This window comes from Microtus ochrogaster, chromosome 7 (genome assembly GCF_000317375.1).
Source record: "Microtus ochrogaster isolate Prairie Vole_2 chromosome 7, MicOch1.0, whole genome shotgun sequence".
Lineage (NCBI taxonomy): Eukaryota > Metazoa > Chordata > Mammalia > Rodentia > Cricetidae > Microtus > Microtus ochrogaster.
Genome location: NC_022014.1, coordinates 45,066,086 through 45,080,305, shown reverse-complemented (window position 1 = coordinate 45,080,305; position 14,220 = coordinate 45,066,086). Strand labels below are relative to the sequence as shown.

Genomic DNA, 14,220 nt, shown 5'->3' with positions numbered 1-14,220 from the left:
GCATTAACATCTTGCTTATCCAAAAATGAGAGGGAAGCCACTAGAAGGCCTCACTCAAAATGAGCCACTTTTACACTTTTTCAAAATATGAGAAGTATACTATTTAACTTATTTTTTTAATTAGCTGCTTCTTTTATTCAGTATTCATTTCCCCTCTACTCACTGGTCTATACACTAGCATATCCCACTTTATAGACACTAATAACACTAGCCAATAAAAAACCCCTTATCAAGAAAAACTCTTGACCAGCCTGGTCTACAGAGTTAGCTCCAGGACAGGCTCCAAAGCCACAGAGAAACCCTGTCTCGAAAAACCAAAAAAAAAAAGAAAAACTCTTGCCAGGTAGTGGTGGAGCATGCCTTTAATCCCAGCACTCAGAAGGCAAAGGCAGGTGAATCTCTGTGATTCAAGGCCAACCTGGTCTACAAAGCAAATTCTAGGATAGCCAGGGATAAACAGAGAAACCCTATCTTAAAAAAACAAAGCAAAAAAAAAGAAAAGAACAAGAAAAATTCTCTAGTTACTGCCCACTGAAGCTGACTTTGTCAAGAGGAGCAAATGGCTCCATATATCCAAACACCCTTTCACTAACAGTTAGCATAGTGAAGTTGAGGGTCTGCTCCTTCACTCACTGCCAACTTCCTCTTCCCAGTCTATAAACACTCTAGAGCTCTAGCTTCAGGCCCTTCTCTTTTATTCATTTCCTACCTGATGTCCTCAGGCCTGAGATATTAACTGTACTCAACTATGTATCTATCAATAATTCCTAATTTTCCTCTGTAACTCGTAACCTCTCTGTGGTTTTTTGTTTGTTTGTTTGTTTGCTTTTTGGGTTGGTTTTTTTTTTTTTTTTGGTAACTGGATATTTACTTTGGAAATCTACCAAATATCTCAAATTTATATATGTAAACCAGACCCACCCAAATTCCCTTTTTGAGTAGTTATATGACATTAAAAGGCAAAACGATCTCTTTTATGTTTTTGAAACAGGGTCTCACTGTGTAGCTTTGGCTGTCCTGGAACTCTCTTAGTAGAATAGGCTGGCCTCGAACTCACAGGGATCTGCCAACCTCTGCCTCCCGAGAGCTAGATCAAAGGTATGCTCAGCTACCACCTGGCTGGAAAAAAATAACTAACAACTTGTTCAGGAAAAAAGCCTTAGGCTATGCTTCTGCTTCTCTCAATATCATTATCAACAACATTAGCTAATATGTTGGTTCTATTCTCAGGCCACACCCCAAATCTGTCTCTCACCAATTCTACTACCTTAAGTAGGCCACCAATATGATCACAGGCCTCTCAGTCTGTCTCCTTCCTTTGCCATTTATAGTCTTCTGTCAGCAACAGACTGACCCTTTAACACATAGCTCAGACTGTATGTTTTCTCTACTCAAAAGCTCTAAATGTCTGTTAAGAGCTGGGCTGAGGCTAAAGGTCAGCAGAGAAGCACGCGCCTTAAGAAGCTGAGGCCCCACTGAACCTAGTGTCTTCTAATTCTGACTTGGCTTTCTGTGTCTGCCTTCATCACTTTGCTCCTCCGAGTCTTTGAGCACTCAGCGTGTTTCCATTTCAGGGACTCTGCACTCAGTATTAACACTGAATGGAACCATCTTCCCCAGACTTTAAGCAACTCTCTTCCTCTTGAACAAATATTTACAAGGGTTGCTTGCTATGTAAAAGAAAAAAAAATTGTGTCTTGTTTGACTGTTTTTGAGACTGGGTCTCTCTATGTAGCCCTGGATGGTCTGGAACTTACTTCAAGAATGCAGGCAAGAAAACAACTTAGGGGATCACTGACAGCTCAAATCACAGCTGGTGGTACAGAATGGATAGGAAAAATCCTGGCTACATTCTAAAGAGCAGCAAAGACTGGCTTGTGAACTGGAAATGGGGTAAGACAAAGAAACCGATTCATTAAGGCCAGTCCACAGGTTTTTTTTGTTTGGCTGATTTTTCAAGACAGGGTTTCTTTGTGTGTAACAGCTCTGGTTGTCCTGGAACCTGTTTGTAGAACAAGCTGGCCTCGAACTCACAGAGATCTGCCTGCCTCTGCCTCCTGAGTGCTGAACTTAAGGTGTGTGCCACCACTACCTGGCCTCAACACACAAGTTTTGGTACAGAAAAAAAAAATGTGTGGACGATGCTATCATTTACTTAAACTGGAGTTTCAGAGGTAGAACCAGGACTGAAAACAGGAGAACAATGTGAGTACAGGTAAGTATAGGGAATTAGTCATAATTTATACTAACCACAATGAATAGTATTGACACAAATGTAGGGTAGCTCGGTAGATTTTTGTTAAAAACTCAAGGAATTTTCATCTGATCCCTCCATCAATAAAGTAAAAGTCAAAAGCATTAACCATGCAGAGGAGATTATAAATTTAGGAAAGAGAAGGTCTGAGCAGCCAGTCAGTTTAGAGGGCTCAGTAAAAGTGTACTTCCTAGCAGTATGACTATTTCCAAGATGAAATTCATAAACGCTTTCATAATTCCAGCATTATCTTTAGTCACATCAAAGTTTAAAGTCACATTAGGAGTGTTTTGATAAAACACTGACGAAAACCAGTTTGGGGAAGTATTTTGGCTTCCAAGTTTTGTCTCGGGAAGCCAGGGCAGGAGCTCAAGCTAGGAATTGTAGTAGCAGACTGCTTGTTTGTTTGCTGGCCGCCCAGACTCCCAAAATAACCACACAGAAAGTATATTAATTAAATCACTGCTTGGCCGATCACTATAGCATATTCCTTGCAAGCTCTTCCATATTAAATTAACCCATTTCTATTATTTTATATTAGGCTCGTGGCCTACCTGCAAGGTTCCAGCTGGCAGCTCGCATCATTCCCCTCTGGGCCCTCCCATACCAATCAGCAATCAAAAACAAATGCCCCATAGACAGGCTCACAGCGCAATCTGATGTAGGCAATTCCTCAATTGAGGTTCCCTTATTCCCAGGTATGTCTAGGATGTTTTGTTCATTTGAAACAAGGTCTCATGCAGCCCAATCTGTACTCAATCTCCTGATCCTTCTGCCTCCATTTCCAGAGTACTGGATTAAAGGCATGTGGCAGCATATCAGGCTTAAAGTTTAAAGTCGCATTTAAAGATACAACTTAAATAACAGGTGTTGGTTTAATAAACTAGGCCTGGTAGTAGTGGCGCATGTTCTTAATTCAGAAGGCAAAGGCAGGTTAATCTCTGTTAAATTCAAGGCCAGTCTGGTTCCGTAGCTAGTTTCAGGTCAGCCAAGACTATACAGTGAGACTTTGTCTTAAAGTAAACAAACAATAACCCTATAAACTCAACAGAGTATTCATGGAAACTAAAAACAGCAAGTATGTCTATGTTATTAACATGTATAGCACACCACTAACCTAACTTGTATAAAAAACTTCTAGGGATACACTAAAATATAAATATGCAAGCGTATTGATAAACACACAAAGACATGGTTTTACAAGTACGGAAGGAATTTAAGAATAAACCCTTAACTTATTGAGATTTGATGGGACTAAATAAATTCATATTCTTGTTATATATAGATATGCAAAAAGAATATAGGCCAAACACAATGTCCTATATACACACTAGTAATAAAAATCCTGCAATTCAAGCAAAGCTTCACTAAGATTTTCATCAAGGTAGAATAAAGGGGAAAACTACAGCAATCGAAATGCAAACAATAATGCAAATATTAACGCAATTTACACAGCATCACAAATTTTAAATAAAGACTTCAGCTAAAAAAAAAGTACAAAGACTGAAAACACATCCTAAATACTAATATTTTTTTATTACTTTGTGTGTGATGTGCAAATGTGCATGTTTGTGTGTGGGCACGTGTGTAGAGGTCAGAGGCCAACTCTGCGGTATCCATTCCCTTTCCACCTTCACAAGTCTGACTTGCATAGCTGAACCCCTGTGTCAGTCCTATAGTGTTTTAGTAACCTCACACGGTACAGCAATGCTCAGTGGGGAAAACCTGAATGCATCATTACACAGGACTATGATCTCTGCTCTGCAAAACATTACACATAGGGAGAAAAATGACTAAAAACACCAACAATGGTTATCACGGGGTGCTTAGACCGTAGACGACCTTCCTCTCTTCATACTTTCCATTGTTAAGTCTTCTCCAAAAAGCAACTCGTACTTTTATAATCATAAAAGTTTCATTTTTTAAAATATGAAACTTTATAAACACCATTACCTTGGGATCATGAACAAATGTATTTCCTTTGGTTCCAGGAGGGAAATCTCCAGTACAAATATACTTTAGACATTCAATGATGGTCTAAAGAAATAGAACATTGTGTTATTTAGTCATAAAGAGAAGTTTATGACAAATATTAATTCACATCCAGGTGTGGTGATGCACGCCTACAATTCCAGCACTTAGGTCGAAGGCAGGAAAGATCAAGCGTTCAAGGTCAGCTTGATATAATAACAAAATACACATTTATGCAGCCAGTGGTTATAAACGCCTTACTAGGTCTTTCTTCCAGGAGACCAATGCTTGGCTGCAGCCGTACGATGTTAAGAACATAATAGACATTCACCCCACATTTCCATATAAAGGTCTACCCCAGGCCTTCAACACCCAACGTGGCATTTCTAGCTAGCCTGCAACTCACAAAAATGGGCATGCCTCTGCCAATCTAGGATTAAAGGTATGTGTCACAATGCACAGCCCGAATTTTTAGTAGCATGGTAACAAAAGTTTTCCAGTTTGAGGCTCACTCCTTCAGTTCATCTTGACATTAAACCATTTATTTTTCATTCGTTATGCTTTACCAGTAGACATGTTTTGAAACTCTAGGTTACGTATTTCTCGCATTTTATACCTTTGCGGGGGCGGGGGGTTGGGAAAAACTAACGCGGAGTGACAGCTAAGCTTTGGGAACATGGAGGCGGGGCAGGAGAACACGGACGCGGGTGGCCTTCCACGGTAATAAGGGCCAAGCCCAAAAGTGGCTGGGCCAAGTCGGCTCCGGGGTCGCTGAGGTCCACGCGCCATGCAAAACGGCACCCCAAACACCTTCTGGGGCCCTCGCCTCAGGACTTACCGTCTTCCCCGCCCCATTGGGTCCAACCAAAATTGTGAGGGGGCTGAAGAAAGTGATAATTTGCTTATCTTTATCCTCTATCCCAAAACTCCGCACGCCCAGAATGCTCATCTTTTCGATCCTGGACATGTTTGCACCACGTTTCGTATCAGAGTGCCAGGAGCAAGATTAAGCTCAGGCGGAAGCTGGGCAAGCCGGGAAGCGGACGCCACGGGAGGCCCGGAAAGTTCGGAACACTCGCTGCGAGAGGGAGCACTTCCTGTCTCGCGGGCTTCCTTCCCGGAGGGCTCGAGCCGGTTCAGGAGTGCCGACCCACGGCTGAAGAAAACCAAGCGACCCAGCAACCGCAAGCTCGCAGATTCCCTCTCCGCTTGACCTAGGGTCACGTGGGACCCGCGCGCCCTTGGCCACGCCTCTCGCACGCACGCCCGGGGCATGCCGGGAGGTGGGAAGCCTACGGTTCGCTAGAAGGGTTCCCCGGGGCGGTTCCTTAAAAGGCTGTGTGGTCGTTTTTGATTTCTCGGCTTTTTGGTTTGTTTTGAGACGGGCGCTCTCTGTGGGCCATGTTGAAACCTCGAACTCGGGACTCTCCTGCCTCACCCTTTCGAGTGTTACAGCCACCTAGCCCGGTTTGGAAAGAGTAACTTTTTAAGTGGAAAAGGCCAAGACTTGAGACCAGCCTGGTCTACAAGAGCTAGTTCCAGGACAGGCTCCAAAACCACAAAGAAACCCTGTCTCGAAAAACAAAAAAAAAAAAAAAAAAAAGGCCAAGACTTGACTCTCCGCACTTGGATCCCTAGACTGCAAGAATGGGATAGGCTGGGTACATTTGGAGAAGTGTTTTGACGTCTGCGTTACCGACAATACTGTTTAATTATATTTTCACTGTCACTTTCTGTAAACAGAGACTGCTTGTTCATTTTTTTTAGATTTTATTTATTTATTATGTATACAATAGTCTGCCTCCATGCATGCCTGCAGGCCAGACGAGGGCGCCAGATCTCATTACAGATGGTGGTTGCTGGGAATTGAACTCAGGTCCTCTGGAAGAACAGTCAGTGCTCTTAACCACTGAGCCATCTCTCCAGCCCCTGCTTGTTCATTTTTCCCTGCTGCCCAGACACAAATAATGGCAAGTAGTTTCTCGTGATCACATGATCCCATGTAATGCCATCACAACCGACGGTATCTATATATTTGTGCTTTAGAATAAATCAGTTTTAATTCCTAGTAAAATGTACTATTGCCAGTTAATGCTTACACTAAAGGTTTGTACTGAGATCCTTGCAGGGGCCTTTTGTGTACTGGGCAAAGGCTTTGTGGCTCAGCAGTTAAGAACACCTTGCTCTTTGCAGAGGACCTGGGTTCAGTTCGCAGCACCCACATGATGCCTCCCAACCATCTGTAACTCCAGTTCATGGGGATCTGATACCCTCTTCTGACCTCCCCGGGTACCAGGCATAGACAGGCTGCACATACATGCAGGCAAAACACACATAAAATACATATATGTGGATTTTTTAAGCTTTGTCACTGAGTTATCAATAATATACGTACACCTCTACCCTCAGCAGTGTTTAAGAGTGCAAAAGGGTGTCTAAGACAAAACACAAGTCTGGGGACTGCTACTATAGACCCCAAACTGGGTGCTGTTATGAAAGGTAGGAACTGATTGTTTTCAAAATAAAAGAAAGGGCTTGTTGTGGAGGCTCAGGCCTGTAATTCCAGCACTTAAGTGACCGAGGCAGGAGGATCATCTCTAACCATCAGCCTGAACTAAGAGTGAAACACTGTCTCATAATAAATGAATAAATAAAAGCCTTGCTGGGAGGTGGTGCGCACACCTTTAATCCCAGCACTTGAGGGGCAGAGGCAGGTGGATCTTTGTGAGTTCAAGGCCAGCCTGGTCTACAGAGTGAGTGCCACGACAGGCTCCAAAGCTACACAGAGAGACCTGTCTCAAGAAACAAACAACAACAACAACAAAAAGCCCTGGCTCTGAGTGCCCAGCTCCAGTTCATATAGCCACAGTACAACTCCTGCACCTAAGGCTCAGGGGAACACCTCAGAAAAAGGGGACAAAAAGATTGTAAGAGCCAGAGGACCAAGACACCTGTGAGATATGTCTCCTAGAAACCACAGGGAAGCTTCACACATGATACCTTAGCAATATGGCTGCCTAAACAAGACCCGAACAAGTCCAATATTAATAGACATGCTAACATGGAAGAGGGAAACTGGATAAAGACCTAGAAGGCAAATAAGGACTCTTGAGAAATAGTCTTCTCTGGAGAGGAGCCCCTAGTTGGCTATCCAATATATCCAATACCAAGTGGTTAGCCCTGAAATCATGTTCGTCCAAATAACAATAAATGGATTCAGTGTGTGTGTGAGTGTGTGTATGTATGTAAGAACTATTAGGAATTTTCCTAATGCAAGCTCTCTGCTGACTCAAAAATCTCAATCAAGCCAGGTTTAATGGGATTCCTGCGCTCTTGGGTAGCCCCTAGGGTACCAGGAAGCTTGAAACACAGCAAGGGGGGGGGGAGTGTGGTAAATAGACTAGGGGAGTGGTCAAGATTTTGGCGGCTGTCTTGACCCTCCTCTGGGGAGAGGTCAAGGCTTGGTGCTCACAGGGACGGGGCCTCCAAAGATGGAGGCCAGAGACTAGGACTTCAACAACACAGAGGCCAGGAATTTGATAGAACAGGGAAGCAGTACATGGAGAGGGGTTAGAGGGAGGAAAGGCAAGGGAGAAATAATGTAATTGTTATGATAAAAATAAAACGGCACCATTCCCCCAAGTGGCAGCAGCGGGCAGTGAGCCACAAGGAGCAGCAAGTCCCAGGCAGGGAGCCATGTGGAGGGTGAGAGGCAGAGACAGATAGGCACACCATGCAGAGTGAGGTTGGATATTTATTTAGTGGGTTATGGAAAGGAAAGGGAAATGGGAGAGGAAGGGAGGGAGAAAGGGGACGAAGAGAAAGGCAGAGAGAGAGAAAGAGAGAGAGATACAGAGGGGGAGGGGGAAGGGGAGAAGTGGGGGGGAAGGGAGAGAGAGGCAGAAGCTGTCTCAGAGGGAGAGAGAGAGACTCAGGCTGGAAGCTGAAGGACAATCTGCTTGTCTCAGCAGACCTGGGGGGGGGAGTGGGCAGGGCTTCTCTCTTAAAGGGACAGGACAGACCATTACAGTAATTATATTTTAATTCTCCTGTTGTGATTTCATGACACGGTCTCATCAAGTAATTCTGGCTGCCTGGAATTCAGTATGTAGACCAGGCTAGCTTCAAACTCAGGGGTGGTCTGCCTCTGCCTCCCAAGTGCAAGGCTCAAAGGTATATGCCACCCACACCTGGCTTTATGCTTAAATTCAGAAGGAGAAGGAGGAGAAAGAGAAGGTGAAGAGAAAGAAAAGAAGAAAGGAGGAGGAGCAGCAGCAACAACAGCCACATCAGCCAGGCCTTATGAGCCTGTAATCCCTGTTCTAGAGAAGTTGAGGCAGGAAAATCACTCCAAGTTCCGACCCAACCACAGCTAAAACAATGTGTGACCTTGTCTCAAAAAACAAAAAGTGAGGAACTTTGAGGGGCTTGGGGAATTATAAATGAAGACTAGAAATTAGATGACAAGAATGCTTATTAAGTTATATTTATGTGATGATAATGTTTATAATTTTTAAAAATGAATTTTGAGGTTCATATGTATTAGTGACAGTGCCATGCTATTTAAAATCTCTTATTAATCTTATATGTATGTGAGAGTATGTGAATGTGTGTAGGACTGAAGAGTGTGTTGGGTGCCTGATGTGGGTGCTAGGAACTGAATTCTGGTCCATTCTAGTACCCGGAAGAGCAGCGGGTGAACCTCATGTAAGCATGCATAAACACACACACACACACACACACACACACACACACACACACATTTTGAAAAACCACCTCAGAAAAAAAATAGGTAACTGAAAAAAAATGGACATGTCATGATAGTTACATTCCATTACAAAAAAGAATTCCATCTTGTGATAATAGAAACTATAAATCTAAGAAGAAAGACTGAGGGATTAGAACAAGCAAGAAAACAAAACAACAACAAAACATTAAGACTCAAAGGACCGATCAGTCAAGTCCCCAATTCTCAGCAGAGTGCTTCTGGGAAATACTTTGTCTTACTTGGACCAAATGAGTGTGATAAAAGCCCAAGCTCCCAGGAGATGCTGTCTTCGGTCCACGGAACCTCTGCATCCTTGTGCTCTCTGGCCAGTGGTCTCCACCAATCCTGGGAACCGAGCCCTCTTGGCTCACATCTCCTCAGTCTTATTTGTCATTTGCATTGTGTATCCCTTGAAAAGAGCCGACAAATGACTTTAATTCAGTTTCACGCTGTGTGTCTTTTAATAGGTGAGTTTAGCTTGTCTGAGATTCGATCCCCTGGCTTCTGGTCCGTTTGGACTTTCCCTGTCTCGTTTTGTGCTTTGGGTCTCACTTACTCTTTACATATTCTAGATTGGTTGAATGTAGTCTTGTCTTAAGAGAACAAAACAAAAGGCTAGTGTTAGTTAAAAAAAAGATTCTCTTTCAGTGCTGATATCAGAATTAAAGCTATTTCTGTGGAAATGCTTTATGGGTTATGAAATATTAATAACATGAGGGAGGAGAATGAATAGAGGGAAAGTTTATTGGGGTGTTAGTGCAAAAAAGCCAAGACAACTTTACTTATATGCTAAATTTTAAAACATTGAAGATATAAGAGATTTCTTCTTTGTGCACAGAATATTTTCAAAGGACAATGTGGTAAAATGTATCAACACTTATGAAAATGATCTTATCCACTCGTCAGCATAAGGAAATGGGTTTTTTTTCCTGTTTTTTGTTTTTTTGTTTTTTAAATTCTACGAAGAATTGCAGGGCATGGTAGTATATGCTTTTAAAACTAACACTTAGCTGGGTGGTGGTGGCACACACCTTTAATTCCAGCACTCGAGAGGCAGAGGCAGACAGATCTCTGTGAGTTCGAGGTCAGCTTGGTCTACAAAGCAAATTCCAGGACAGCCAGGGCTACACAGAGAAACCCTGTCTCGAGAAAAAAAAAAGTAACACTGGGGAAGCAGAGGCAGGAGGATTGCTGTTGGAGGTCAGTCTGGGTTTTACAAGGAGACTCTGCCTCAAAACAAACAGCTGAACGCATAGACTAGAGATGCTCATGATTTTATCACTGGGGTAGGGTGGAGGGAACAGAGGCAGAGGCAAGAGGATTGCTGCATGTTTGAGGCCAACCTGGTCTACACAGCAAATTCCAGCCCATCCCAGGCCACATCTCAAAACACCCTGGCTACGTAGAGAGTTTATCTCATATATCCAGCTTAGGATATATGACTCAAAAACAGAAACAGCAAAACAAACAATCATGAATTCTTTTTTAATTAATTTATTTTTATTGTATGTGCATTGGTGTTATGCCTGCAGGTATGTCCACGTGAGGGAGCTGGATCAGCTAGAATGGAGTTACAGATAGTTGTCAAGCACAAATTCTACAAATACGTTTCCGATGGAATTATTTAAGACTGTGAAATCCTGGAGGCAAGTGTAATAGCAGAAAGCTGGGAAATGGTGAGACAAATTGAGATACTACTTTCATATCATATGAGATGAGCTTTAAACTCTTAAGAAAATAACACAGAAATATGAACAAAAAACAATAGGCAGGAAAGATTAACATAAGCTTCACATATTCATTGATAACCACCCCTTAAATTGTCCATAAGTTAGTAAAGATGAGGGGAAATCACCAAAAAACTGATAGTTGCTCCTGCCAAGGGAATGTCTCACACACTCACACACACACACACACACACACACACACACACACACACACACACTCTCTCTCTCACTCATCTTAAAGCTAGGTTTAGGGATGGAAGGCTAAAGGTTAAAATAGAGTCAAGAGGCGATTTGCATTTTGTCACTGCAGAAACTTCAGAGGATCCTGCCCAGTTGATTGATTAGAATCAGCTCCTGGAAAAGTCATCTGACCTGAAATGTTATCATAGCGAAAACCACAGTTGTTGAAAGACCGTTGCCAATCTATAGCCCATCAAAGGAGATAAAGAGCTTAGGGTAGAAAGGATGAATACCACCCTTTAGTGTGCCCTTTCAAATGTGTGTTCCTACACACATGCACAGCTAATGACTATTAACTCTGTCCTTTCTATTTCAATTTTTAGTGTCATTATGATGATAGCATTCATTGTCTTTTTGTATAGTCACCAGTTCTTAAAGATTCAGATTACCGACTGGTAATTTATTTCTGTAGGTTATATGTCTAATACTATAGATTATAAACTGGACGTTGTGGTGAACACTTTTAACCCAGCACTCAGGAGGCAGAGGCAGCAGATCTCTGTGAGATTGAGGCCAGCCCGGTCTACACATAAAGTTCCAGGACAGCCGGGACTACACAGTGAGACCCTGCATCAAAAAATGAAATAGAAACCGGGCGGTGGTGGCGCACGCCTTTAATCCCAGCACTTGGGAGGCAGAGGCAGGTGGATCTCTGTGAGTTTGAGGCCAGCCTGGGCTACAAGAGCTAGTTCCAGGACAGGAACCAAAAACTACGGAGAAACCCTGTCTCGAAAATTAAAAAAAAAAAATGTTTTGTGAATTTTTTTTCTTTGTTTTTGAGACAGTTTACGTAGCTCAGGTTGGCCTCACCCTTACCTGTGGCTGAATTTGGCCTTGAATCTCTGCCTCCACTTCTCAGGTGGTAGGATTCTGGGTTGCACCACCATGCTTGGGTCAATAACACAGGTTTTAAAATTTTTCTCAGTTTCCCTTGGCTTGGTTATCATAGTCAACCCTTACGGTTCGACTTTGCCTTTTTGCAAAGACTCTTCCCAAACTTGTTCTTGTTTCTGTCTCCCAACTGTAGACAACAGACGCTAAGAATCTCTACAGCGTTCATGCTAATTTGTCCGACTAATACCATCTTCAATCAAGAGCCTGCTTGTTCATCTATGCATTCAGGAATATTGAATGCCTACAGCAGAATCTATGATGTAGCCCTGGCTAGCCTGGAGCTCACTAGGCAGACCCTGCCGGCGTCCAGCTCAGAGTTTCAACTACTTCTGCCCCCAGAGTGCTAAGATTAAAAGAGTGTACTACATGCCGGACCCTCAGCCCTCCTTTTTATTTCGAGGCAGTACCCTACTAAATAATCCAGGGAAGCCTTGAACTTATGTCCTCCCGCCATGGTGTCCCACTTACCTAGCATTTAATTTTGTTTGTGCCATTAGGCCCCTCCTTTTAAAAAAAATACATTTATTCATTTATTTCTTTTTTTTAAAGATTTATTTATTTATTATGTATACAACATTCTGCCTCGATGTATGCCCGCACGGCAGAGGAGGGCGCCAGATCTCAGTACAGATGGTTGTGAGCCACCATGTGGTTGCTGGGAATTGAACTCAGAACCTCTGGAAGAGCAGCCAGTGCTCTTAACCTCTGAGCCATGTCTCCAGCCCTTATTCATTTATTTCTGTTGTGTGTGTGGACGTGGGCATGCTTGTGGCATGCTCAATGTATGGAGGTCAAAGGACAAGCTTCAGAGTAGACTCTGCCTCCACTGTGTGGATTCCAAGGACAGAAGGGGGTTTTCTGGAGGCTGTTTTGCTTGCGTTTCTGGATCTGAACCAGGGCAGCACATCCCGAGCACTCACTGTGTCTCGCAGATGCCACCGGCTGTGACCGTGTCTGAGTCTGCCCTTGTATATGATGACCTTAATGGCTTTGGGTGAGCACTGGCCAGGTACTGTGTCTTTCCATTCGGGTATGTGTGGTATCTTGCTCATGGTTAGGCAGAAGTCATGGTTTGGAGGAGGAAGACCACAGAGATAATATGTCACTCTTATCATGTCATATCAAAGGTTCGTGTTATAATATGACTGATCACTGTCAGGCTGGTCATTACCCACTCAAGGCTTGTCTTCATCAGATTTCTTCACTGTAGTTTTTTCTCTTATCTTCGTCTTTCTAGACTAATCTTTATTTTGGTTTGGGACCCTTAGTGTGTTTGAGGTAGAGTCTCATGTAGGCCAGGCTAGACTAGAAACTTCTGTATAGCCTCTGCCTTCCCAGGGCAAGACGGAGTCACATTTTATACATATTTGGCCTGGAACTCAAAAGGTAGCCTAGGCTGGCCTCAATTTTGTAGAAATCTCCCTGCCTCGGCTTCCTAATTGCTAGACTTACAGGCATATGCCACCACCATTGGATCTCATATCAATCTTATAAATAAAAATAGTATGTGCAATCAGCACTTAAGGAAAAGGCTCACCGGCCATCTCTTCGAGAATGGAGTCCCTAGGTAATTTATTTGAAATTGTCCTACAAAGGAGATTAAAATAATTAAACTGAATGCTGGTGAGATGGCCCAGTGACCTAAGGTGTTCTTACCCCCCAGTCTGCTGACCTGACTTTCAACCCAGAGATGCACATGGCGGAAGGAGAGAACCAACTCCCGGAAGCCGTCCTCTGACCTCCATATGAGATGGCTCACCTATTAGGGTGCTTGCTACCAAGCCTGATGACCTGAGTTTATTCCCTGAACACACATGGTAGAAGGAAAGAATTGCCTCCCACAAGCTCGACTCTGATCTCCACCCATATACCTTGGCATGCTCAAGCATACACACCTCCATGCACGCAAACATGCACACAAACACGCACACATAGACACACACACAGGCAATGGCAATTAATACTCTGCCTACTCTAAGATAGCTTGCAATCACACTGAGGAGATTAAACTCACAGAGGAAAGTTAGTAACATCGCTTTCTGAGAAATGTGATTCTGAGCTGGGGTGGTGCACACTTGTAATCCCGATATTGAGATGCTAAAGCTGGGAGATAGAGAGTTTGAGGCCCGTCTGAGCTATTGTGTTAGAGTCTCCATCTCAAAAGAAAAGAGAGGGGAGGTGAGAGGTGGGAAGGAACGTGGTACAGTGATGTCCACATGTAATCCCAGCACTTGGAGGACGGAGGCAGGAGGATCAGGTCAAGATCATCCTTAGCTACATAATGAGGTGAAAGCCAGGGTAGCATACACAAAACCCTATATCCAAAAAAAGAAAAGAAAAATATTTTACACACATACATACACAGC

The 14,220-nt window shown here is 43.2% G+C and overlaps 1 protein-coding gene across 1 annotated transcript in view; it reads right to left on the bottom strand.

Moving 5' to 3' along the window:
* The window catches only part of Rad50 (RAD50 double strand break repair protein), a 69,088-nt gene extending 63,653 nt beyond the window's left edge, over window positions 1-5,435 (bottom strand). Inside the window, exons 1-2 of the mRNA XM_005350086.3 lie at window positions 5,064-5,435; window positions 4,208-4,291 (exon numbers count right to left, since the gene is read on the bottom strand). Coding sequence (XP_005350143.1) covers window positions 4,208-4,291; window positions 5,064-5,192 — 213 coding nt within the window. The 5' untranslated portion in view covers window positions 5,193-5,435. The remainder of the gene's footprint in view (window positions 1-4,207; window positions 4,292-5,063) is intronic.
* Window positions 5,436-14,220: the final 8,785 nt, after the last annotated feature.